This window comes from Camelus dromedarius, chromosome 3 (assembly GCF_036321535.1).
Source record: "Camelus dromedarius isolate mCamDro1 chromosome 3, mCamDro1.pat, whole genome shotgun sequence".
NCBI classification, from domain to species: domain Eukaryota; kingdom Metazoa; phylum Chordata; class Mammalia; order Artiodactyla; family Camelidae; genus Camelus; species Camelus dromedarius.
Window position 1 is genome coordinate 109,133,794 of NC_087438.1, and position 27,250 is coordinate 109,161,043.

General features: G+C 43.3%; 1 protein-coding gene across 1 annotated transcript in view; it reads left to right on the forward strand.

Annotated features, from left to right (window-relative positions):
• Window positions 1–27,250, forward strand: part of GALNT10 (polypeptide N-acetylgalactosaminyltransferase 10) — a 205,267-nt gene that overhangs the window by 91,282 nt on the left and 86,735 nt on the right. The window contains exons 3-4 of the mRNA XM_031449393.2: window positions 2,851–2,989; window positions 26,923–27,089. Coding sequence (XP_031305253.2) covers window positions 2,851–2,989; window positions 26,923–27,089 — 306 coding nt within the window. The remainder of the gene's footprint in view (window positions 1–2,850; window positions 2,990–26,922; window positions 27,090–27,250) is intronic.

A 27,250-nucleotide genomic window follows, 5' to 3' on the forward strand; every position in this document is an offset into this window, starting at 1 on the left:
CACTTTGTGCATTTTCTTTGCTCATCCTCCTTTGTAGCTTATTTGACAAGAAGGGACCTGGAGCTCAGAGAGGTGGGGTAATTCGCCTACAACCATGCAGAGAGAGAGAGAGGCAGGCTTGGGATTTGAACCTAGGTCTGGAGACCTGAATTTATCCCTACCCAGCTCTGCAGCCACAAGGTTGAATGGATTTAGTAGGCTTAAGCTGAAGGTTTCTTCAACTAATTAGCCTTTGGGACAGTTCCTGTTACACTGGGGAGTGGGTAAGAGTTGGTGGGGTGGTACAGAAATTATGGAGAGTCACTCCAGACAGCCTGGCTAGGAATCAGGGGAGCAGCTCTGACACCGCTTCCCCACCATGTGACCATCAGATAAATTCCATCCTCTTGCAGCCTCAGTTTCCCCATCTGTCAGCAGGGCTTCTGCTTTACTTTGACAACTTGAGGGCGTTGTTGTGAAGGTGACAAGTAAAGTGTAGCTGTAGCATACTGGAAACACCATGGAAATGGGAGGGATTGGTATTTTATTGAGTTTTATCTCAATTAAAATTACCCACCACTATTGATTTTTTGAAAAAAAAAGTTACCCTGTGACAAAACTGGATTATAATAAGGCTCTAAATAGAGCTGATATAATAACCAATGATCAGGGAAATCTAAAGATGTGACATGCATTTTTCTGTATGCCAGCAATTTAAAACGAAGGGGTGGGAGATGCTGCTTGAATTAAGAAAGGAAACATTTGAAAAGGGCTGATTTTCCAGGTAGTTATACCACAATTATTAGAATTCTGGGCTAACTAGCAAGAAAAAGTACGCAGTGGGGACCTTACTAAGAATAACAATAACCAAGCCAAGATATGGAAGCAACCTAAGTGTCCACTGATGGATGAATGGATAAAGACATGGTATGTATATACAATGGAATACTACTCATTAAAAAAACTTGCTATTTGTGATAAGATGGATAAACACTGAGGGCATTATGCTAAGTGAAATAAGTCGGGCAGAGAAAGACAAATACAGTACAGTTTCACTCATATGTGGAATCTAAAGAAAACAAAACAAAACAAAACAAATGAACAAACGAAACAGAACAGAAATAGAGTCAAAGATACAGAGAACTAGCTAGTGGTTGCCAGAAGGGAAAAGGATGGGAAGATGAATGAAATAGGTGAAGAGGATTAAAAGGTACAAACTTCCAGCTGTAAAATAAGTGTTGTGGGGATGTGATGTACACATGGGGAATATAGTCAATAATAGCTTTATATGGTGATGAATGGTAACTAGACGTATTGTGGTGATTATTTCATAATGTATAAAAATATCAAACCATTATGTTGTACACCTGAAGCTAATATAATATTGTATGCCAAGTATAACTTAATAATAAAAGTGTTTTTAAACATGAAAAAAAAAATAAGAATAACAATAACCAGGATGTGTTGAGCACTAACTGTGTGCCCAGCATCATGCCTGGTGTTCCCTCCTTAATCATCACACTGAAGCTTCTCATTCCAATGAATACAAAGGGCAAAACCCAAGACGCAGGGAGGATAAAGGTACGCCCAATACGACACTGCTGGGAGCAACAGGGCGGGGCTTTGCACTCCACTCACCTAGCTCCGGGCCTGAACTCTGAATCACTCCCCAGTGCTGCCTTCTTGAAGTGCCCCTCGTGGCCCAAGCAGATGCTTCTGCTCTTCTTTTTCTGCTTGCTGCATTTGTATCCCTTGCTAAGCCTGGGCTGGGCACTAGCCAGTAGTGTCTTATCACGGAGCAATGCAAGTTAGAGGCGGCGGAGTCCTCTCCCTGTCTGGCTGTGTGGGAGTAGACACAGCCCCGGGCTCTGCCTCTCAGCTTGCCCCTTCCCATCAAGCTGATGTGGTCAATATTTACTTTGCAAAGTCAACGGGGTGTTGCTCAGGCCACAAGCTCTAGAAGATGAGGTGGTTTTTAATCAGCTGATTTTATTACCATTTCTTCCAGACCCTCGCCAATGGCTGATGCGTGAGCTGTTATTGCAGGATTGGTGTGGCCATCCCCCTCACCATCTGCACCCTGGGAACCCAGAGGATAATTTCCTGCAGCTTCAGGGACTCTTTCCCCAGAGGGATTGTGCAGAGAGAGGAAAGCTAGCCCTGGATCCACCCAGACCCATAATTCAAAGCAACACTTTTCAGACAACCCAGGCCTAAGCAAAGCAGATCTTAATTTGTTTGCTGGCTGAAAAAAATCAAAGCATCTTTATCATTTGTGGCCATTTTGATTGACTTGTAAAGTTTGCCCTTGCCTCAAAGAGTCACCATAATATTTCCTCACATCCTTAAGAAGGTTTATCATTTACAAAAAGCTTTTATGTACACATTCTCTCATTTGACTTTCTCAGCATGGTGTGGGTACCAGATGGGAGCAAGCTGCGGTTCAGAGAGGTAGTGTTACTGGCTCAAGGTTGATCAGCTCAAATGCAAGAGACCTGCCTTCTTGTCCAGGTGATCAGACTTGAGGCTCAGGCATGGTTGGGGCTCTTGGCAGACTCGGGGAAGGGTGGCCTTTGGAACCCAGAGACCTAGTTTTTATTACTTTCCTGGGTCCCAGTTTATCTGTCTGTGGTATGAGGACTCGCATGTCCACCTGACAGCGTGTGTGGAGATGACGTGAGACCAGGGCTGAATCGCATGACACGGCCACGGCTAAGTCCATGCTCCTTCCCCTCCTCTCTTTGCACTTTTCCCTGCAAAACCTGGAGGAACACTCTGTATCAAGTGTGAAGTTTTATCTCCATGGTTTAACCATATTTTTCATCTTCCCTTCCCCACTCCATCAACACTGACTTTGCTCTTTGCTCCTAGGAAATGGAGAACAAGGGAAGCCCTACCCCATGACTGATGCTGAGAGAGTGGATCAGGCATACAGAGAAAATGGATTTAACATTTACGTCAGCGATAAAATCTCCCTGAATCGCTCGCTGCCTGATATTCGGCACCCAAAGTGAGTGTAACATCTCTGATCTTCTGGGATCTAAGGACTTTGCCCTTAGCTCTTGTTGAGAATTAATTAAAGAAACGGGTACATAAAGCGCTGCTGGAGGGGAGTCCCTCCTGTCACCCAGGGCCTTTGTGCAAAGCTTTGTGTGATCAGGTTCTCCTAGAATTCAGAGCTGGTGTGGCAGAGAGAATATCATTTTCCCAGAAGAGCTGGTCTCCTACTTTCCAAGCAGTGGGAACCGTGACCTGTGTATTTCTGCTTTTTGCTCTGGCCCACAGAGGAGTCCAGACCTCACTTGGCAAGACAGTTGCAGTAATGGTTTCAGCCATGCCTCCCCCTCAACCTCTCCACCTTCTGTGTGTGACATTTTTCTTTTTATTATTAATTTTTATTTTAGCTCTCCTGTGTACCTATATATCTATGCCTTTCTTATAAGCTAGCTCAAATCATTTTGAGAAAGGATACATCACAGTGATTATAAAGATAACAGTGGCACCCGACTTTTGTGACAAGTGGCATGTGCCAAGCTCTTCGTTTGCATCATCTCAGGTTCCTGTGAGGTAGGTTTGAGGATGATGCCCATTTTTACAGATAAGGAAACTGAGGCGTAAAGAAGCGTTAAAACTCAAGTAAGGCCACACAGCAGCTAAGAAGCTGAGCCAGTTACTGGGCTCCAGCTCAACCAAAATCTATACACTGGATCTTAAGCCATCCTGCCTCCCATTTTCAATAGAGATATGGTGGTGGTCACGGGGTTTTCTAGTAGAGTGGTATGTCTGAAAGTTGATGTGCATTAGAGTCATTTGGAGGGCTGTTAGTTAGAAAATGGGTTATTGAACCTCACCCCCGTAATTTCTGATTTTATAGATCTAGGTTGAGGCCCAAGAACTCGCATTATAAGTAAGTTCCCACGTGATTGCTCCTGGGGCTTATCTTGGGTCCACACTTTGGAAACCACTGCAAGCAAAAGATTTCCAAGTTGCATCTACATGAAGGCCGTACTGAGTAGCACTGGAGCATAAAGTGGTGTGCTCAGGGACTAGAAAGTAGCGCCTAGGAAAAGATGATAACAGCCCACACTTAATAAGTGCTTACTGTATGCCAGGCATTGTTCTAAGCCAGTGGTTCCCAAAGTGTGGTTCCCAGATCGGCAGCAGCAGCATTACCTAAGAGCTTGTTAGACATGCTGTTGCGGAAAAATGTGTTACAGCTTGGTGTTACAGCTCAGTTGTGACAGCAACCTGGATCCAGACGAGAGACCAAGCAGCACTCGGAGAGTTGGAGAACTCAGGTTTGGGCCCAGCGAGCCCAAAGGACTTAACACACGTTAAGCTCTGGACCCCATCTGTTGTAGGTTTACACAGGCCTTTTATAGGCTGCCAGTTTTTGCAACATCGTATGCAAATAAAGTACAACAGAAGTTGACTAACCAGGAATAAGCTTTGTAGAAATAGACCAATCAGGAGTGAGCTCCATGCAAATGAAGTACTACAAATGGACCAATCAGAAGTTAGGGAAGTGGACCAATCAGAAGTGAGAGTAATAACCAATCAGGAGTGAGAGTAGTAACCAATCAGGAGTGAAGGAAATAACCAATCAGAAGTGAACTCAGGGAACCAATAGAATTCTAGGTGTAAGATAGCCGCTTTAGAAGCATAAAGTGAGATAGAGCCTCTGGACCAGGGAACCCGACGGTACTAAGAAAGCAGCGGTCCTGCCTAGGGGTCCTGCCGGTCTTTTTATGGGGCTTCCCGCCTCAGGGCAGATTCCTAGATCCCCGTCCAAGGCTACTGAATCAATAGCTCCCGGGAGGGGTCCTGCAGTCAGTGACTTAACAAGCCCCCCAGGTGATTCTGATGCAAAGGTTAAGTTTCAGAACCAATGTTCTGGGTACTTTACGTGTGTTAACTCGGCCAAACCTTCCCAAAACCCTATGAGGTAGGTCCTTTTATTATCACCGTTTTCCAGATCAGGAGTTGAGGCACAAAAAAGGTAAAATAATTTCCATTAGATGACACAACTGGTAAAAGGTGGCGCCAGAATATTGAACGCAGGGCGTCTGACCTAGAATCTGTAAGTCACAAGGTCTTTTCGTCCAAAGAACTCAGTTGGTAGAATGTAATAATAAAGAGCCTTGGTAACATGTTTGGCTGCTTGCAAAATGCCTTCTGTCTCCTTTCATCTTTCGGTTCCTGCAACAATACTTATCCTCTTCAATTTGTATGTGAGGAAGCCACACAGCTAGGAATCCCTACTCAAAAGATGTGCTGCTTGCCCAGGACTTGGCCCTGTTTATAAGGATTTCTTGCAGTGATGGGAGGGAGCAAGGAGCCTTGCAGGGCTAGCCCGGGGTCCGGGAGGGGCAGTGGGGGATTGCAATCTGTTTCATAGCCTTCACTGTCAAGCCTGAGGTTTTCTCATCTAAGTCTCAGAATGTAGTTCATATATTACTGATGTTGCCAGATTCAGAACTGTGACCTGACTCTGAGGGTGAGAAACTCAATTTATATGTTTAGCCCCTGTAGAGTTCAGAATTCTGCACTAATTTCATCTTTCTAAGTCTAGGAAAGAAGTTCATCTGGGGGCATTATACTGTAACTCAGCTGCTATGCTGTGGTTCTGTGGGCTCTCAACTCTGGCTGTACCTGGTGTGGTTTTAAAAATAAATACAAAGCCTGGGCTCCCACCCCTGACCTCTGGGTCTGAATCTCTGGAGGTATCACCTGGGTCTCAGGATTTTCCAAAACCTGAGAAAGCGATTCTCACATATAACCAGGGTTGAGAACTGCTGGTGTGAAATAAGGAATATTTTTACAATGAGAGAAGTTTTCATCCATTCATTCATCTGTTCATTCAGTAAATGTGTATTAATTGTCTGAGTGCCCAGCCCTGTGCATAACACCAGGATCACAGTGATAAATGAGCTATTACTGTCGCCTTGGGCGAGAGGCGGGGGCTAATGGCAGAAGCAGGTCATTGCACCACAGGTGAGAAGTAGTGACAGGATTAGGCACAGGGTGCTTTGGAACCCCAGGGGATACCCCCACCCTGCACCAGCCCATGTGGGAAGACATTGCAAGTGGTGAACTAGGCAAGACTTTGCACTTTCTTTGGCTTACCAGTTAAGGGGTGAGTCTCCCAGCTATTAGAAGTGGAGCCAGGATGGGGACTGGCCCCTTTGTCTCCCACTGCAGTGCTCTCTCCTGACAGCCCAGAAAAAGATCTTTTTTTTATTTTTGGATGTTAGTTCTATTTTTAACTTTCTGAAGGTATCCTCAATATTGTTTTCCATAGTAGCTGAACCAACTTACATTCCCATCAACAGCATGCAAGCGTTCTGAAAGGTCTTCTTAATCAAGGAGTCCTAGGGCCCACAGATAGGTCTGTGACTAGAATTCAGGAGGGTCTGTAAACCTGGATGAAAAGAACATTGCATTTTCTCTTTTCATTAACCTCTAACAGAAATCTGGTGTTCCCTTCAGTTATGAAGGTAGGCAGTGAAGCACCTGTGATGTTGTCTCCAGAAGGAATCATTCACTTTCTCATCACTTTGCAGATACCCTGAAATGTCACCGGTACTCATCACTACTTCGGGATGAAAGTAGTTTTTAGAACTACCACTTGATCTTGTCGTTTAATGTGTTAATAAAGAAGCACATGAATGGCTATATTTCACATTTTTTATCCTTTTGGTGACTGTATTTCAGTCTAATTGGTTTCCTTTACAATCTTATATATTTTCTTTTCTTCACTGTAAACATTGCTCTGAGAAGTGACCAAAGACTTCATCAGCCTGGCATAGAGGTTCAGGGTCTTGGTTTAAAGGGAGGAAGCCCTATTCAAGGTGGATGTGAACTGAGCCCAAGGCTCCTCTATTACCAGCCCGCCCACCCAGCCAGTGTCTAAGTTATGGTGAAAGACATTGCTAAACCCAGCACTCCTAACAACCCCCTTTTAAAAATCCCATTGTGGAGCTGACTTTTCATAAATAAGTTGACAGATGTCTTGAAGAGCTTTTCTTTTTTAATAGGGGAAGTGGGGGTAGGGAGATCTTGCCTGCAGTTTGACAGCAGAAATGTGTGAGGAAATTAGAGCAGTCAGGCCGCTCACTCCCTCCGCTTTCTTGTAGCTTAAACAACTTCTCCAGCAGGAGCTGAGGTTGACGTTTGCCTTACACTCCTTCAGACTGAATTTTGGCAACGGCATGTCAAGAACAGCACTGAGGGGCTGTTTGTGCCCGCTGCATTTGCTCCCACCAGAAGCTGCAGCTGGGATCGTGCAGCAACAGAGAATGGAAATTAGGTGGTCCTGCCCTACTCCCTGGGCTTGTGTGTGGGAGGCAGCCAGCTGGCTCTGAGCGGCCTGCCCTCTGCACCTCCTGCCAAGGGAGCAGGAACAGAGGATGGCTGGTCGGCTGGCCCACTTTTCTTCTCTGCCCCCCCGGTGGCGGGGGGCGGGGGGCCCTGCTGGGCTGCTTGTGCCCTCCAGGGCACAGAGCTGATGGCAGTGGAGCCCCAACTACTGGACGTGGCCCTAGTCGGAAGGGTCCTGGCCAGACCCCTCTGTTGGGTGATGAGCTTCTTCCAGGCAAAGATTGTCCATGGTGGAGCTGAAAGTGGTCTATAACCCTGACCTGCTTCCTGCAGTCCACGAGTAGAGCTTCCAGTAATGAATGAACCTGAATGGACTCTGTTGCAATTAAAGGCCCAAGTCCACCAAATTCCTGGTTCCATGCTCCCTTTTGCTTTTTTTCCTTTTTGTTAAATTAACATGGTTAGTTTATGAAATGTGCACAATTTTCTCAAAAGAATTTGTAAGCTCAAATTATTATAATTGTCCAGTACTCTATTGAGTGCCTTTATATCTCCAACAGGTTACAAAGGCAGCAAGGGAGGCAGTTAGAGCCTGTTACCTTTGACAAACATTTATTAAATATACACTCTGAAAAAAATGATAACTTGCCAGCACAGGAAGTTAAAGTCAACCACATTTGTAGTAGTAGTAGTAATAGTGGTAGTAGTAAGAATAGTAGTGCCCCAATATGAATGTACACATTGACATAAAAAATTCCATTTAGGAGCCAAGATATGATAAGGACCAGATTGACCTGCCTGCCTGAAACAACCAAAAGAAAACAAAAAGCAAAATAAATGAAATTAAAACAGCGGGCATTGGCAATGAAGGACAGTAATCCCTAAGAGATAGGAGACAAATGAATGAGCCCTACAAGTGCCCCCAGGTTATTCCTCAAAAGAGTTTCCAAGCTGTGGTGCATGGAGGCCCCCCCGTAGAGCCCCGAGGACCTCCTGAGTTAAAGAGGTGGAGCTGAGAGTCCAGGGAGACCGAAGAGGCTAGGGTTCAGAGGGCAAGGTACTGGGGAGGAAAGACTTGCACAGAGATTGAGCCACAGAGATCTACAGAGGGTCCTCTTGAATACTGAGCAGATTACTGGTGAGTGTGAGGAGAGCTGGGAAAGGGGTCACCTGAAGGGATTAGCGAGAAGGGCACCTAGCTCTCACACAGGGCTGAGAGTTGTGCCTCTTGCCACCACTCCAGCTGGAAGAATCTTGTAATTTGTAACTCATGGAGAATTGGGTGGTACACTTGGAAGAGTTTTGCTTTAGTGGGGACTAATTAGCCCTAGGCTCAGCAGTGCTCTGGACGAGTCTAAAAAAGCATAAATTATGACCCAAAAGAATCTACTGTTTCCAAGTAACTTAACTGCATCCCAGGACAAAGCTCGAGAATATTTATAAAAAAAAATTTCAGCACCAACCAAGGTAAAATCTGATCAAAGATTATCAGACATGCAAATAAACACAGAAAGATGGCCCATAATGAGGAAAATAAAGAAAACCAACCCAAAGTGGACACAGATTTTAGAGTAAGCAGAGGACACTAAAATAGTTATTCTAACTATATTCTGTGCATTTAAAAAGTTAGAAAGATATAAAAAGGCCCATATTCTAGAAATGAAACCAGCAATGTCTGAGATGAAAAATACATATATGAAATCAATGGCAGAATAGGCGTTGCAGAAAAAAAAGTTAGTGAACCTGAAGAAAAGAAGTTACTTAGACTAAAAAAGGGAGAAAAAGCATTTTTTAAATGATGAGAGCATTAATAAATGTTAATAACATTAAACAGTTGAATATTCACATAATTGGAGTCCATGAAGGAGGGGAGGGAAGTAATAGCCAAAAGTTTTCCAAACTGAATGACAGCTATAGAATCACAGATCTAAGAAGCTCAGTGAAACCCAGTCTCAAGAAACATGAATGAAACAACACCAAGACACATCATCATAAAATTACTAAAAACCAGCAGTAAAGAAGAAAAAACTTTAAACAGCCATAGAAATAAAACATCTTATAGACAAGACAAAAGATGAAGATGGCAGAATTTTCGTTGGAAATAACGCAAGCAAAAGCACAGCATAGCAACGTTTTTAAAGTTCTGAAAGTAAAATCTCTAGCAAGCTGAAATTCTATACCGAATGAAAATAGCTTATAAAAATAAAGGCAAAACACTTTTCAGACACACACAAAACAAAGCTGAAAAAATTCATCACAGCAGTCATGTACTACGTGAAACTACAAGAATGAAGATTGCTGGAAATAGTACCTATGTGGATAAATATATATTACTTTTTCTTACTGTTTAAATCTTTTAAAAAGATATCTGACTGTGTAACCAAAAATAATAACACATTATTGTGTTTAAAGTGCAGGTTAAAAAATAAAATGGATCCCACCATAAAGGTTAGAGGGGAGAGAAGCTAATATGCTATTGTAAGGTTCTCCATACTACTTATGAGATGGTGTAACATCATTTGAAAGTAGACTTTTTTTTTTCACTTTTATTGTAGGGGGGGTCATTAGGTTTATTTATTTTTTCATTTTTAATGGAGATACTAGGGATTGAACCCAGGACCTAACACATGCTAAGCAGACACTCTACCACTGAGCTATATACCCTCCTCCCCCAAAAGTAGACTTTTTTAAAGTGTATATAATAAACACTAAAATAACAAAACAAAAAGTTGTAGTTAGTAAGCCAACAAAGGAGATAAAATGGAATCATGAAAAATATTCAGTTAATCCAAAAGAAGGCAGAAAAAAGAGAAATTTAAATTTAAAAAGATTCGAGAGAAAAAGGACAAAGATCAGAAAGGAAAAATTGAAAGCAAGTACTAAGATAATGGACTATAACCTAACAGTATCAATAATCACATTAAATAATCGCACTAATTATTTCAATGAAAAAGCAGACTGTCAGATTAGACAAGAAAGTAAGATCCAACTACATACTACCTCTGCCCAGAAACACTGTAAGATAAAGATACAAATAAATCAAAATTGAAAGGATAGAAGAGATCTATTATGCTAATACTAGTCAAAAGAAAGCTGAGGTGGGTATATATTAATATCAGTCAAAATAAATTTCAGAGCAAGGACTATTACAAGGGATAAAGAAGGTTATTTCATAGTAATAAAGGGATCATTCATCAAGAGGACATAGCAATCCTAAATGTTTAAGCACCTAATAAGAGCATCTCAAAATACATGAAGCAAAAAGTCATAGAACTGAAAGGAGAAATAGACATAGCCACAGTTATGAAATTTGAACACTTCTCTCTCAATAATAACAAGTAGACAGAAAATCAGCAAGGATATAGTAGACTTGAACAGCATTGTCAACCAGTGTGACCTAATTGACATTTATGGAACAGTTCGCTGAATAACAGCAGAATATACAGTCCTTTCTAGTCCGTACAGAACATTTACCAAAATAAACCATATTCTGGGCCAGAAAACAAATCTCCATAAATTTAAAAAGATTCAAGTGATACAAATTATGTTCTCTGACCATAGTGAAATTTGGAAACCAAACACAAAACAGTCTCTTAAAATTTCCAAATGTTTGGAAACTATGTAACTCACTTAGGAATAACAGATGAGTAAAAGAAGAAATCAAAAGGAAAATTAGAAAGTATTTTGAACTGAAAAATAATGGAAACAATATATCAGAATTTATGGGATGTCACTAAAGCAGTATGTAAGGGGAAATGTTTAACATTAAATGCCTATATTGGAGAAGAATGGTCTCAAATTAATGACGTCAGCTTCTACTTTAAGAAACTAGAAAAAGAAGAGTAAGTTAACCCAAAATAAACAGAAGAAAGGAAATTTTTTAAAAGATGAAAGCAAAGATCAATGAAATAGAGAATGGAAAACCAATCGAGAAAAATCAATAGACCCAAAAGCTGGCTCTTTGAGATGGTCAATTAAATTGACATCTAACCAGGCTGATAAATGGAAAAAAAGAGAGAAGACACAAGTTACCAAAATCAAGAATGGGAGAGGTGACATAGCCACAGATTCTATAACTGTTAGGAGAATACTGAAGTGATACTTTGAACAGCATTATGCCTATAAATTCAACAACATAGATGAAATGACAAATTCCTTGAAAGACACAAACTACCACAGCTTGCTCAAGAAGAAATGATTCATTGAAATAGCCCTGTATCTGGTAAAGAAATTGAAATTGTATTAAGAACTTTCCCCCAAAGAAAACTCCAGGCCCAAATAGGTTCCTCAGTGAATTCTACAAAAAAATTAAGAAATAAGACAAATTTTATGCAACTCTTCCAAAAAATTAAAGAGGATGGAGTACTTTCCAACTCATTGTGAAGCCAGTATTACACTGATACCAAAACCAGACAAAGATATTACAAGGAAAGAATATTACAACCTATGAACAGGTTGGACAGGCTATTATTTCATCATCGTCATCTTTCAGTTTTTTTTTTTTCAGATAAGCAAAATAGAATCATCAAAGGGTAAAAAGTGACCTATGGCCAAAGTCACACAGGTATGTCCTGGGCAGAGTTGTGAAGAGTTCCGTTAGACCAGATGACTTCCCAGGTGAATTCTACCAAACACACAAAGAAAATTTAATACTTATCTTTCTCAAACTATTCCAAAAAATTATAGAGGACTGAACACTTCCTCACTCATTTTATGAGGCAAACATCATCCTAATACTAAAACCAGACAAAGACAACACAAAAAAAAAAAAAAAGAAGATTACAGGCCAGTATCTCTGATGATCGTAGACGCAAAAATCCTCAACATAGTAAAGCCAATTCAACAATACATCAAAAGGATCGTACACCATGATCAAATGGGATTTACTCCAGGGATGCAGGGGCGGTTCACCACCCACAAATCAATCAATGTGATACGCCACATTAACAAAATGAAGGATAAAAACCATATGGTCATCTCAATAGATGCAGAAAAAACGCTTGACAAGATCCAAGACCTATTTGTGATAAAAACCCAATAAAGTGGGTATAGAAGGGACATAACGCAAAATAATAAGGCATAAATGACAAATGCACAACAATATCATAATAATGAAAAATTAAAAGCTACCTCTCTAAAATCAGGAACAAGACAAGGATGCCCCCTCTCGCCACTCTTATTCAACATAGTATTGGAAGTCCTAGACAGAGCATTTAGGCAAGAAAAGAAATGAAAAACATCCAAATGGAAAGGAAGAAGTAAAACTGTCCCTATATGCATATGACATGATTCTTATATATAGAAAACCCTAAAGACCTCATCAAAAAACTATTAGGTATAATAGGATCCAGTTGGAAATGGATTTGTTACCATATTTGACAATCATTGCAGTATCTAAAATATCGGGATAAAGGGTAGAGAGTCAGAGGAGGGAAAGCACTGAGGGGAAGTGGCTCCCTGGACCCAGGAGAGCTAGCAGCTGAGGTCCTATTCAGGGACCACCACTTTCCTCCCATGATAACATGGCCTTGGTGATGCTGTAGGCTTGAGAATCAGGAAAGCCTGGTGTTTATAAATATTCGCAGAGACAGCAGGGGAATCTTCCGGAATGATGATGTAAGTGTGAGCTAGGAATGTGAAAGAACTGAGCTTTCCTGCCAGACAGCATCAACAGTTGTGCATTCATGGGACCCTGGGGACCAGGGGAAGCTGTTGGCAGTGCTGCTGCCTGCGTTCTTGGGCTCCTGCTGCATGGACACCTCATGGATGTATCCAGAGCTAATTAAATCAGGAATTAAATCTAAGGTAACTGTGTGTGTGTCAGGGGCTCCTTTCTCACTCCGTTCCCCAATCTGTAGCTCACCTAAAATGCAGCCTGCCCCTACTCATTTATACTAAAATGATCAAGGATCAGTCCCTGCCTTGAAGAGGTCTCAAGCCTGTCACTTGAAACTGTTTGCAAGTCATTCATTCATGAGTTAAGCAAATATCTATTGCGTGCCTACCATACATGCTTACTGTGTAGCCTAGTCTCTGAGGAAACAGTGGTAAACAAGATAGGCAGAATTTCCTTCTTCGTGGAGCTTACATTCTACTGGGCATGGGAGGTCATAAACAAACAAATGAGCATGTTAATTTTCCAGTGATGTTGGGAAAAGCAGAGTAAGAGGTAGAAATACATCTCATGGGAATGAGATGTATTTATTTCAGTGGTCAGGGAAGATCTTGCTGATAAAAGGACGTATGAACAGAGAAATGTAGAAGTGAGGGGCCTAGCAGGGCAGTTAACTGGGGGAAGAGTCCTGCAGGCAGAGGAAATAGGTACAAAGGCTCTTAGACCATCATGCTTGGCTGTGGTACTCGGTGAGTCAGAAGGAGAGGGATGAGAAACAAGGCTGGAGAGGTGTCAGGGTCACGGGGGGGCTTTTGCTTTTACCAAAGTGAGTAAGATGGGAAGCCTTAGAGGGTTTGAGCAGAGAACCGCATGATCGGATTTTCATTTGCAAAGGCTCTCTTTGGTTGCTATGTTAAGAGGAGACTGTAGGCAGCCAAGGGTAGAGACTAGTTAGGGGTATAATACAGTGACAGTGACTCAGACCATGGTGGGAGTAGCAGTGACCACATTCTAGATATAATTTGAAGATGGAGACAACAGAATGTACTTACAGACAGTATGGATGTGAGAAAAAGAGGAGTCAAGGATAACACCAAGTTTTTTGGCCAGGGCAGCTGGGGAGATGGAGCTGCCATTTGCAGAAACAAAGACTTTGGAAAGAGTGGGCTCAGGGGGAAAACGTGACTGGTATTTCAGTCAAGGTTAAGATGTTCTTAAAACATCCAAATGACGATGTCAAGTTGGAAGTTGAATAAATGATGCCATTTGTGTTATAAAAATATGGAAATGGTGATGGGGTTCTTTTCTGAGTTGCTGTGTTTTTATATTGTGGTTTTAATTAACTCGCTTTCCTTGAATAGCAAGAAACGGCTGAGGCATAGCAGATAGTAAATCTAAAAATGACCAAAGCTTGTCTGTGGTCTGTGGTGTGGTGTGCAGGATGACAGTTTGCGTGCCACGTCCAGGTCAAGATGGGGGCAGCGCTCACCTCCTGCCACCTGCAATGGGAGTCAGTGGCTGGAATCTGGGCCCGCCCCTCCCTTGCCCCTCACAGTGCTGGGAGGTGTGTCAGACCCTCTGTACCACAGTGACAGGCTTGGAAGACATATTTAGTACATATTAGCAGTTTTTACCCTTTTTATCATGATTTGTGTAGTGGAATAAGCTCACTTGACACTTTTGTAATGGAGTGCTCGAGTGTAAGATTAGTGCCCCAGAGATGCTCAGGATGTGAAGGATGTAAACTCTCTAGTTCGGCAGGTTGTTTGCAAGGCAGCTGTGTAGGGAGGGGTCGGGGTGGGGGTGGAGGGAGGGAAAGGGACTGTAGCCTGAACAATTTGTGAGCTGGGAAAGGAAAAGTTCCAGATTTCTTTGGCGCATCACTGCTTCTTCAGGAAACTTCAGTCAGCTCGCCTCTAAAATTGAATTTCTTTTTTCTGAACAATAGTGTTTCTTCCACGACAACAGTTATTGATCCATCAGACATAATATTGGGATTTAAAGGTGCTCATAAGCCTTAAAATGTAATGGCAGCCAATATAATTTCTCAAATTGACCTCTTTTCTGTAATTTTAAGAACAGATTTCAGTGAGTTTAAGCCTTTGGGTTGAAATTACAGAGATAAATGGCTTATAAGCAGAAACGGCTGCCTGTCAGCTAAAAATCAGGTAGACATATATCCCATCCAACTTATGCTGGGGGAAAACCACTCGACATCCACATGAGCAGCTGTGTGGTGTGTGTTCTTTTATCATTTCTGTGAACAGGTGCATTTTCTAAGTCTTCTCAAAATGGATGCTGTTCTCCATGAACAGTGACTACACCTGCCATTTATCCAGTGCACGTGTGCCAGGCGTCGCTCCACCAGCCTCCACTCATCGTTCCACTTTGAGGTTTCGTGTGATATTTTTCTTTCCTTTATATGTTTCAACATCATCTTCTCATTTACAAAAACACTATCACGACTCTTTTGCGAGTCCACAAATCGTTGGTATCTATGGGGATTACCAGCTCCATTTTCCAGAAGCACACACGGAACCTCAGGGAAGCCGAGTTCTTTGCTCCAGTTCCCACAGCCCCTGGAAGGCAAAGAAGACTCAAACCTGGATCCCAGCCCTGGGTCCCTTCTGCTGCATCACACATAGAGTTCCTCACAGGAAGGAAGGAGAGGTTCTTAAACTTGAATCCTTTGTGCATGAAGGTTCTTGGACCAGGCACAGTGAAGCAGGGTTGGCTGGATAAATGGTCACAGCCCGGAGACTACACAAGTTGCCTCTCACTCACCCTGCTGGAGGTAATAACATGTGCTTATCTGGGAGCAGATAAATTGCATTAGATAAACTTGGTTACAGAGATGAGTTTGATTTTAAGTGGTGTTGGCCTTGAAAGGGTTTTAGGGAAAAGAGGATAATGACTGGAAGATAAAGGCAATTATCAGTTCTCTTCCTTCATTAAGATGGTATCAAGGGCAGCGTGATAAAACCAGCAAAGCTGCTCAGTTTAGGAGCACTGTTACATGAAAGAGAACATACCTCCCCCTGATTGTAAGTCTCCTCCAACCTTTTTTGGGGGATGAAATCAGTAGTACCCTCCACCCACCCACCTCCAGCCCTAAGTCTGCCCAGGTGACGAATGGGAGCAGCTTAGCGTTCTGTAGATTTTCCCTTTGCTTGTGCATCATATATAGACATAGCAAGGGGTCTGGGGTGTTTGGTTTGGGGGCTTTTCTCCCCACAAAAATGTGGTTGTACTACATGTATTTTATTCCACAAGTAGCTTTTTTCACTTATACTCTGGTCACGTTTCCAAGATATTTCTAATAGCTCTGTAATATTACATCAGAACCTGATCAATTCAACCATTTCTCTGTTGACGAGCATACAGGTTGTTTTCCATTTTGGAAACAGAGGCAAAGACATCCGTGAACATGTTTCTTTACATTTTGGTTTCTTCTTTTCTCCTCCTTCATGAATCGTGAAGAATCTTGATATTAAAGCCCATTTCCTCCTTATGATGTTGGCCTGGCAACTGGCATCTAATTGGGATAGGAGCTGTGGTCCTTATGGTTGTTATTTCCCGCCGATAATTCCAGGCATCTTGACCTTACGTAACTGTATTGATTAACCAGAGTCGCTCCTTCCTGCCGTCAGCTTGTGTTTAAAGTTTCAGCACATGGAATACATCGCGTGTTATATCTGCAGGAGGGCCGATTTCTTTACGTGGGACAGCTGTGTGAAGAAACTTGGATTTTGCTGTGTGCTTTAAACTATTTTTTATTGTTGTTCTTTTTACACCTGCCTTAAAATTAGATCCGATCTGAACAAAGGGCTTTCCAAAATGTGAGTTCAAAGTGGGAGGCAAAGACAGCACGAACCAAGATCCTTTCAATATTGCTTGTCTCCGAAGTCTCTAAGTGCAGGTTAGGGGGCACGAAACTAGTGGTGACCTTGTGACCTTGCGGTTCAGGAAGGTACTGCATTAGTTAATACTAATAACTTTTGTGATTCTCTTAGCTGTCTCTTGAGAGGAGGGAGGAGCATGTGGGTGCAGCTGGCTCTCAGCACAGCCTCCCCTGAATGGAAAAGGACCTTCATAAAGATGTCAGCCTTGGCGCATGTTGTCACACTAATCTTCCGGCTCCTCTGATTCCAGCCAGACTGCATTAAAGGGAAACCCTGCCTGCCTCATCCCCCACAGAGCGGTAAAGAAGGGCAGAGTGGTAGAGAAGGGCTGGGCAGCAGAGCCCCAGCTGTGGAGGGAAGCCTTGCCTTCAGATGTGTGAGGAGAGGCCCCAGATCTGCATCTGGAGGGCTGATGGGGATGGGAGGGGCAGGAGCTTTTCACATTCTCCCCACTAAGACCCAGTTTCTTCCTTTTGTTCCAGAGCCTGGAGCTATTTATAACTTCCACTTAGCTTCTTGGTGGCTCCAGAGCCCATAAGACAAAGTCTTTCTGAGAATGTTGTATTATAAGGGACTGTCCTTGATAGAAAATAGAGAGGGGAGAATTTCAAAACTTTGAACTTCAACCATTTGCTGGAGCATGACTTACCCTATGGCCTGGGGAGGTGGAAACTCACATTTCTGAGCCAGATGCTGTACCAGATGCATTCCCAGATGGTCTCGCTTTTATTCAGTGTGACAGCCTTACTAGGAAAGAGTTATGTCCCCATTTTACCCAAGTACAAGCTGAGGCTTAGGGAGGCTGTGACCCTCCCAGAGTGACTCACTGCTAAGTGACAAAGGTGAGATTTGAACCCAGATCTGAAGGTCTCTTCAACCCTTGCCCCCCTCCCTTACCACACCTGCAGTTCCCATCTTGAAAGGTACCAGCTATTTGAATGTATCATGCTGTATAGGGTATACTATCTCAGTCTGTGACCCCAGGAAGGTCACTCCCCATTATGGGCCTCAGTTTCCTCATCTGTAAAACAAGGATTGCAAACAAGGTGAGATGCAGGCCCTTTCAACCTTCATGTTTAGTGGTTCTTACTGGCTTTTCGTATTGAAGTTATGCATACAACCTGGGAGCAGGAGCTGGCCTTCTGCCTTGTTCCTCAACCCCAAAAGATCCTAACTTCTGCCACCCCTGAGACACACAAAGCAGCTCCCAGCAAGCCCCATCTGGTCAGTGGAAATCCAAAATTGTCATGTTTGGTGGAGGAGCGCATGTTGGGTTTGGTTCCATGAGAAGGTGCTAAAATGCCAAACTACTTCTGATAAATAAGAACAAACATTGAATAGACATCAGCAAGCACAGTTTAAGTGTCCACATTCGTACTGGTAGGAGTTTTATGCTGAGGTTCACTGAAGCCCCCATTCTCTTTGCTGTGAGTTCTCCTCCACGTTTACCCACCTCCAAGGCCAGAGCTAGCTCCTCCTCCCTCCTCGTGGCTGTTTTAAGTGTACAGTCTCACCTAGTTCTCCTGTCATTCTCATGGTGTTACCACCCCCACTTACAGATGAGGAAACCAAGGCTCCACAAGGGATGGAAACCTACTCCAGGTCTCACAGCTGCAGAGTGGCAGAGTCAGGATTTGAACCCAGGTCCAGAGCACTCTTGCTCCCTTAGGCACATAAAATATGGGGTTTGTTCAGTTGACTTGCATTTCAATTTGGTCTGTGGATACTGTCCCAGGTGAGAGAATTAAATTCTTTTTTATAGTTCCCTTCAAAATGATTGGGTTGTTCTATTTCAAAGTTGACTCAGAGAAGATTTTTGAAATGCTTGCCTTTGATTTTGACTGCTTTTTAATTCTAGTGCTCCATCATTAAGCCCTGAGGATACAGCTTCAGGGCTGGTATATTAGACTTGCCTTTGTGCCCAAGAGCCAGAACCCTTAAGGTATGTTAAATTGGGGGCTGCTCAGTCATAGATGAGAGCTCCCGCTGCCTCCCACCCCAACAGCAGCCCTCAGCCCAGGCCCTTTCTCCTGGTCAGTGAATGAGCCAAGTTCTCTTCCTGCGGCAAGAGAGAGGCTGCCCCCTTCAGGCTAGGGGGGACTCCTGGGGAACAGTTTCTGCCTCTGTCCTTCAAAAGCCATCCTTAGGACCAGAACAGATTCATGTGACTGAAAGGGCTTAGAGATTTATAAGCAGTTGTATCGGCAAGGATTCTTATAGTTACGAGTGTCAGAAACCTAACTCAAACTGATTAAAGAAAAGACAACGTATTGGCTCACGTCACTGAAAAGACCAGGGGTAGGGCTTGATTCCAGCCATAGCTGCATCCACATCCCTAAATGTTGCCAGCAGGAACCTCTCTGCTGGTTAGTTTCTATGCTCACTTCGTTTTAAGATAGGGAACAGTCTGTACGGGGGCCTGACCAGTCTTCTATCCACCCCTGTTCAGTTTCAGCAGGAAATAGCTGTCCTCTCTCCCTGTTGTCTCAGCAGAGATTTACTCTTGATTTCCAAGTGCCCACCCCTGAACCAACCACTGTGGTGGGGGAGCTGCGATGCTCTGATTGGCTGAACCAGGCTCTCTTGCCCACCCTTAAGGCAAGGCAAGGCCCTCCCCCAAACCCTGTGTAATTGAAGGGTGGGAGATTCCCCAAGGAAAATCAGGATGCTGTAACCAAGGAAGGAGGAAGAATACAGAGCAAGCACACAAGACTTGCCCATTGTCCAGCTCCCCTAGTGACATAAGGGGAACTGGGGGTCCGTTGAGAAGGTGGGGTTGGAATGTTGCATGTCAGAGCAGAAACTAGAAGCCAGGACTTCAGACTTCTACTTACTTCCCTCAGTTTTTCTTTTTTATCTATTCATTCTTTATTTGTACATTTAATAGCATTGGTACATTATCCTGTAAAAATATTTGTGTATACAGTGCAGATGGGTTTAAATCCAGGCTCCAGCCCTTACCAGCTGTTGAACCTTAGGCAAGTTACTTGACTTCTCTGCCTTGTTTCCTCCCCGTTGTCATGGGAGTAATGATAGTTCTGACCTCCTAAGAGCATTGTGACAATTAAATGGCTTAATGCATATAAAGTGCTGACAACACAGCCTGACATAATGGAAATCCTCAACAGATGTATTCTGTTATCATCATTGTCATCTTCCTCCTCATTTTTGAACTGCCTATCAGTATCATATAGTTTGAAGTTCTCATCATTGATTTAATCTTTCCCCGTTAATGGACATTCACTTTGTTTCTGCCCTTTTCACCATTTCAAAGAGTGTCAAGGGACACCCCTGACCGGTCTTTGTCCTCACGCTGTGCATGTCTAACCAAATGTTGCCCTGTATGGGTTGGGCCTTGTCAGACTGAACCAGATGACAAGGGAGGTGCTCCTGCGAGGGGTGGGATGTTTCTCACTCAGGTCTTAGTCGTAAGGTTTGAAACCCTGCAGGTGCCTCTTCCTTTATGTTGTCTTCTGGGGCCAGAAATACTGAGCCATGAGGGCACCAAGATTGATGCTGTGTGCTCAAAGCATCATGGTGTCACTGCTCTGACCCTATGAAGGCATCGCTCTGCCCCCTCCTGTCCCCAGAGGGGCTCTTCCAGCATCTGAGGAAGCCATGCTATATCTGGGATCCCACAGAGCTTGGGGGGCCACCACATCCATGTGCTGGATGCCATGTTGTAGAAACAAATATATGTTCAGAGGGGAGCACAGAGGAAGACATATGCTAGATGTTTAACAGAGGTCATCCCCCCGGGGTTAGGATGTTGCTGTCATTATCAATTGTCTTTTAACCTTTCTGAGTTTTCCAGACTTTCATACTGAACAATGATCACTTTTATCATCAAAAAAGTATATACTGTTATTTTAAGTAAATACTATCTAGATTGGAGTCTTGGACCCAAGTCTCTTTCCTCTCTGGGCACCATTTTTCACGTGGAAATGGGGCTAGCACTCCCTGGCTCGTCTCTTTCACAGGGGTTGGTCCAGCTTCGAGAAGAGACAGGAGAGCGTGCTCTATAAGCCATCAGGCACGAGGAAATGGGAGAAGGCGGAGGCTGTTCCTGTCTGGCCATAGCCAAAACCAGCCTCTTTGCATTGGGAACAGTGTCCTAGTTTCCCCTTCCTGGAGACAGCATTCTCTGTGCCTCCTTTCTGAAGCCATTGGGCAAAGGGGTGCTTCGTGTTTATCCCACACAAAAGGACTGGGCGTACTCTGCCATCCAGTGTTGCGATCTTAAGACACAACACACAGACAGGTCCTAAAGGGGACAGCTAAGATGGGGGCATCACTAGGGGTGGGGTGGCCTTCTCTCTTCCTCCCTGCCATCCCCAGGCCCCCTCTGTCTGCTGCGACCTGAGGCCTAATATGAGGAGGAGAAATGGGGCTTTTCACATGAGCTTCCAACAGGAAGGTGGCCTATGGGCGAGTCTGTGCAACCAAGTTCCCTGCTGGATACTGGAGAGATTCACTTCAGCATGTCAGACAATTTTTTTATTTAAGCAAAGAGAATACTAAGCTGGAACCAAACTAATAACTAGTGCCCGTGGCAAAAGTCGAAGTGCCTGTTTTGTGTTTATTTAGTAAATAAATGAGTGGATGGATAGGAGGGAGAAAAAGAGTAGACCCTTCCCCGCAAAAGCACATGTTCAAGGCTGTGATCCAAGCTGAGCTTTTATCTGAGTTCTGAATAATCTTTAATTCCACGATTGGATTAAATTAGAAATGAATTTAGTCTACTGTGGCATTGTCTACTTGCCTTGGAATGTGATGCTGTTTGCGTATCTGCCGGCAGGCTATGGGGCCCAGCCCTGGGATTCAGGAGAGCCAGGGTCCTCTGCTGAGTAATAGCTCTATTGTATTTCACCCCGTGGACTCCAGGCAATTTATTACAGCTAACTGCTCCCCCCAAACCCTGCTTCGATCAAGTGAGCCTCCTGTGAAATTGGATAGAAGGCAGGAACTTTTGTAGACAACTAGATAACACCTGTCTTTCTTGGCCACAGAGGACTCAGCCAAACTAAGGGAAAGGGATTTTTAAGAAGAGGTGCATTAGTTTATTTGTGAAGGCCCAACATAATGAAGTTGGAGAAGGCTCCCCCAGAAGGCTGGCTGAAATGATCAAAGGGGCTAGAGAGGTGGGGGAAGGGGTGGGGGAGGGCTGTGTGGGGCCTGGATCAAAGCAGTCCAGCCAGATGGACAAGCAAGAGGGGACATGAAAGAAGTCCAGGGGTTCCAAGGGGAAAGAGAGAGACTGACCTGTCCATCAAACCTGGACTGCCAGAATTAAGGGCATCCTGTCCGCACAGCTGGAACTGGGCTCACAGCCAGATACCATGGGTTCATTCCTGCCCCATCCCATCCTCCAGCTCCCTCTGGCTCCTCTACCAAAAGTAGAACTTAAAGCTAGGCAGATGGTGGACCCTGATCTGGTTCTCCCAACAGTTCTTTCTGAAAATTATCAAACATACAGAAAAGTGGAAAGAGTTGCCCATGGAACACTCATGTTGCCACCTTTGATATTCTGCAGGTGACTTTCCTCTAATGATTTTATCACATATGCATTCATCCCTTTCTCCATCCATCAACCCATTTTGCTTTCGATACGTGTCCAGGCAATTTGCAGAGAGCTCCTGGCCCATTCGGACAGTTGAACAGTGCATTGCAGTTGCATATGAAAGGAGAGATTTCGTTGTTATGTTCATTGCCCCAGATGTCACAAATCCCTCCCCCAAGAAAGCTTCTTACGAGTCTTGTGGAGCTCCCTCCCTTTTGATGCCTTTTACTTCTGAGCTCTCAACATCACATGTCTCCAGGGGCCTGATAAGGGATTGAAGCAGCCCTGGAGTAAGACTGTGGGGAGTGGTGAGAGCTGAGGGGACAAGAGAGCACCTGCTCCCCAGAGAGGGACATCCACTGTCAACGTCAGTTCGTTGCAGCCAGGCGACACTCATGATGTTCTTATATGAAATCTTCCACTTCTTAAATGCCAGCAGATAATGCTTATATGCTAGGCAAAGGGTATTAGGGTGACTCCTGTGTATGAGTTTTTTGATAACTGCCATAACAAATTACTGTAAATTTATTCTTACATTTCCGTAAGTCAGAAGTCCAACATGAGCCTCATGGGGCTAAAATCAAGGTGTTGGCCAGGCTGCATTCCTTTCTGGGGGCTCTAGGGGAATCTTGCTTATCTGGGTTATTGGCAGCATTTAGTTATGAGGAGTTGAGACTCCTGTTTCCTTGCTGGCTGTCAGCTGAGGACCATTTTCAGCTTCTTTGGCTCATGACCCCATTCTTCTGTCTTCCATCAGCACTGGTGAGTTGAGCCCCTCCTGTACGTCTAGTGTTTGCTCTTTCCTTCTTATCTCTCTGACCAGCCAGAAAAGCTCTTTGCTCTTAAGGACCCGTGTAATCGCACTGGACCCACCTGAATAATCTGGGCTCCTCAGACTCATCTCAAGGTTCTTAACCTTAATCCTATCTGCAAAGTCCATTTTTCCATGTAAGGTAACGTGTTCATAACTTCTGAGGCTTGAGGCTTTTACATCTTTAGGGGTCACTGCTGTACCTATGACACTTGGCTTCTGGCTGGACACACAGGGTGGGCAGTTTTGTTATTCTTTCTGAGCATGCCTGGTCCTCAGCTCCCCTTTCCTGGACCCTAGGAAAATCCCTAATATCTCTACTGAAATGTACCCCACAGACGAAAAGAAATGAAAGAGTAAAGGAATCTTAAATTTTCTATAATCATATTGTTAAGAATAATATTGGTGTTATTTTTCTGAAACATTATTAAATATTATAGAAAAAACAAGTAAGTAACTGTTAATGTTAAGAACCTGGATTTTTAGCAAAAGAGAGAAAATAAATAAAACCAGACAAAACCAAAAACATAACAAGAAAAGAAAACTATAGACGAATATCCCTTATGAATATAGATGCAAAAATCGTCAACAAAATACTAGCAAACCAAATTTAGCAGCATATAAGCATATAATGACCAAGTAGGATTTACCCCAGGAATGTAAGGTTGGTTCAACATATGAAAATCAATCAATGTAATACACTATATTAATAGAATAAAGAACATATGATCACATCGATAGATACAGAAAAAGCATTTGACAAAATCCAACACTTTTTCCTGTTAAAAAGACATTCAACAAACTAGGAATAGAAGTATTTCCTTAACCTGATAAAGACCATCAATGAAAATCCCACATTAACATTATATTCAATGGGAAGATTGAAAGCTTTTCCTTCTAAGATTAGGAACAAAACAAGGATGTCTGCTCTTGTGACTTCTATTCAGCATGGTACTAGAGTTTCTAGACAAGGCAATTAGACCCCCCCAAAATGCATCTAGATTTCAAAGAAAGAAGTACAACTGTCTCTACTTGCAGATGACGCTGTCTTGTATATAGAAAATCCTAAAGCATCCATGCCAGAAAAATATTATTAGAACGAATAAATTAGTTCAGCAAGGTTACAAGATACAGGCTTAATGTTTTAAAATCTATTGTATTTTTGTATGCCAGGAAGGAACAATCTAAAAATGAAATATGTATTTACTAGCCATTTCTCCAAAGAGGATAAACGAATAGCCTATAAGCACATGAAAATATACACAACATCATTAATCGTTAGGAAAATGCAAATGAAACCATAATGAGATACCACTTCGCACCCACTAGAATGGCTGTACTCAAAAACTTGGGCGATAACAAGAGTCGGTGAGCATGTGGAGAAATTGGAACCTTCGTACGTTGCTGATAGGAATATAAAGTGGTGCTGCCACTTTGGAATCAGTTTGGCAGTTCCTTAAAGAGTTAACATGGAGTTAACCTTGTGACCCAGCAGTTCTACTCCTTGGTATATACCCAAGGGAACTGAAAACATATGTCTACATAAAAACTTGTAGATGAGTATTTATAGCAGCATTATTTATAATAGCCAAAAGGTAGAAACAACCCAAATGTCCATCAATTGGTGAATGCTAAATAAAATGTGATATATTCATACAGGGGAATGTTATTCAGCCATGCATGAACCTCGAAAATATTATAAGTGAAAGAACCCAGACATAAAAATGTTATATGATTCCATTCATATAAAATGTCTAGGATAGGAAAATCCATGGAAATAGAAGACAAATTAGTCATTTCCAGGGACTGGGGGTGGGGATAATGGGTGGTGACTGCTAATGGATACAAAGTTTCTTTTGGAGGTGATGAAAATGTTCTAGAATTAGATAGTGGTGATGGTTGTGCAGCATTGTGACCATATTAAAAACTACTGAGTTACACACTTTAAAGAGGTGAATTTTGTGTTGAATTTTATGGTATGTGAATTATATCTCAGTAAAAAAAGGAGATGTATTGTAAAATTAAAGTTCAGTAAAACTGTATTTTATATGAAATTTTAGCATAAACTCATGATACATCTATTAAAATATATTTCTAGCACTGACCACTGTAAAGGCATAGAAGCCATAACCAACCCAACAGTAATCAATGCACTTAGTGCCATATTGTAGTATCTGAATGGTTATATTGATAATATTAAGGAGTCAAGGTTCTTTGGCAGAATGGTTGGTTCCAGGTTAGAGCAGGAAATGTACAAGTTAAGCCTGGAGGATCTTTTGATATCTTTTGTCACAAAGCAGGGAAGCTATCAGTTCTCAGTATGGTCATGGACAAAGGACTCGGCGCCAACTTGAGAAGACTGCCTTGGGTTAAAGATGGACTTACTTGGGAACCAAGAAAAATAATACTTGCATTGAACTGAAACATTAATTATGTTAAAGCTTATGAGTTCATAATGAAAACAGTTAATTGGCCGCCTTTGAGGATGCTAGGGAACCAAGTCCTTCTGTAAACCAGTAAATTAAGAATCAAGAACTTAGCCTGTCTTTCCTGTACTTCAGAGTAGCCAAATAGTTGATGTGGTAAAGAATTTCTCCATAGAAGTATTCCAGCTAGTAAAGAATGATAGAAAAATCACCATTTTGCAAACCTCTGATGAAATGAAGGATTTAGTGTGAGTCATCTATGGCCGCCTATATCATAGAAGGAAAGACAACTGGACATTATGTGTTTCCCAAAGAAGCCTCACACCAGCACTCAAGAAGAGGCTGCCAGAATATCTCACGGAATTAGATCAAGCCTATAGATCTAACCTCCAGTTTACCAGAGCCAACGTGGGGCAGACAGAGGAATATGTTCAGAGACACTACAGCAATGCCAGAAGCAAAATGCAGACTGAGGGGAAAACTGGGACAAATGACCCAGTTTCTTAAACAAATACATTGTAAGGGGGGGAAGAGATCTAGGAGACACATCCACTCAAAGCAGTGTGGGGGCCTTGTCTTGATCCTGATTTAAATAAACCAGCTGTAAAAAGACACAAGAACATCGGGAGAGTTTGAACACCAACTAGATATTTGATGATATTAAGGAACTACATTAATTCTTCTGGGTGTTATGGTTAAAGGCCCACAGGAACAGGGACATCCAACCCCAGGCTTACCACGGGGCTGGTGGAGAACAAAGAAGACGTGCTCTGTGCCCACAGAGTCCAGGGTGGCACAGAGGAGGAGCTGAGCCAGTGAAACCCAGTTTAATCTTCCAAGTTCATGGATATATGGTTCTTCTCCATGGAGAGGAATGTGCCAGGGGTAGGGAGAGAGGCAGGAGTGTTACTGGAGGGCTGCCCTCCACATGGAATCATGAGGGTGATAACCACGTTCCTATCACATTTGAGGCTTAAACAAGTTAGCCCGTGTAAAGCACCAGCCCCCAGTGCTGCACTATCACTGTTGAGGCTCATTGTTTTGTAACTGCTTGTGTACAAAGCTAGGAGGGTCTTTTGTGTGTGTGTGTGTGTGTGTCCCTGTACACTGTGTGTGCAGGGATTGGAGGCAGGATTTCAGGATGCCAAGAAGAAGAAAGTTCTGAAGTGACTGTAGTGTCCCCGACTTTCCCTTGTCCCCTAAACACTGGAGGGGAGGTAGGATTGGCCATTAGCTGAACCACGTGCCTGAGTTCTCTTGGCAAGATGAGAGCTGAACCTGTCCTCTCCCCGTCCCGTGTCCCCCTCTAGCTGCAACAGCAAGCGCTACCTGGAGACGCTCCCCAACACCAGCATCATCATCCCCTTCCACAATGAGGGCTGGTCCTCCCTCCTCCGCACCGTCCACAGCGTGCTGAACCGCTCGCCCCCGGAGCTGATCGCCGAGATTGTGCTTGTCGACGACTTCAGTGACCGAGGTAGGGCCCGTTGCACCCAGCTTCCCGCCCCCCAGGCTCCATTAGTGACGTGCCAAAGAGGTGGCAGGTCTTCCCTCCTTCAGCGGCACCGGCACATGGTCCACCACGTTCTGATGCTTGCCCTGTGCCCGGCCGTGAGCCTGACACAGAACACACGTCAC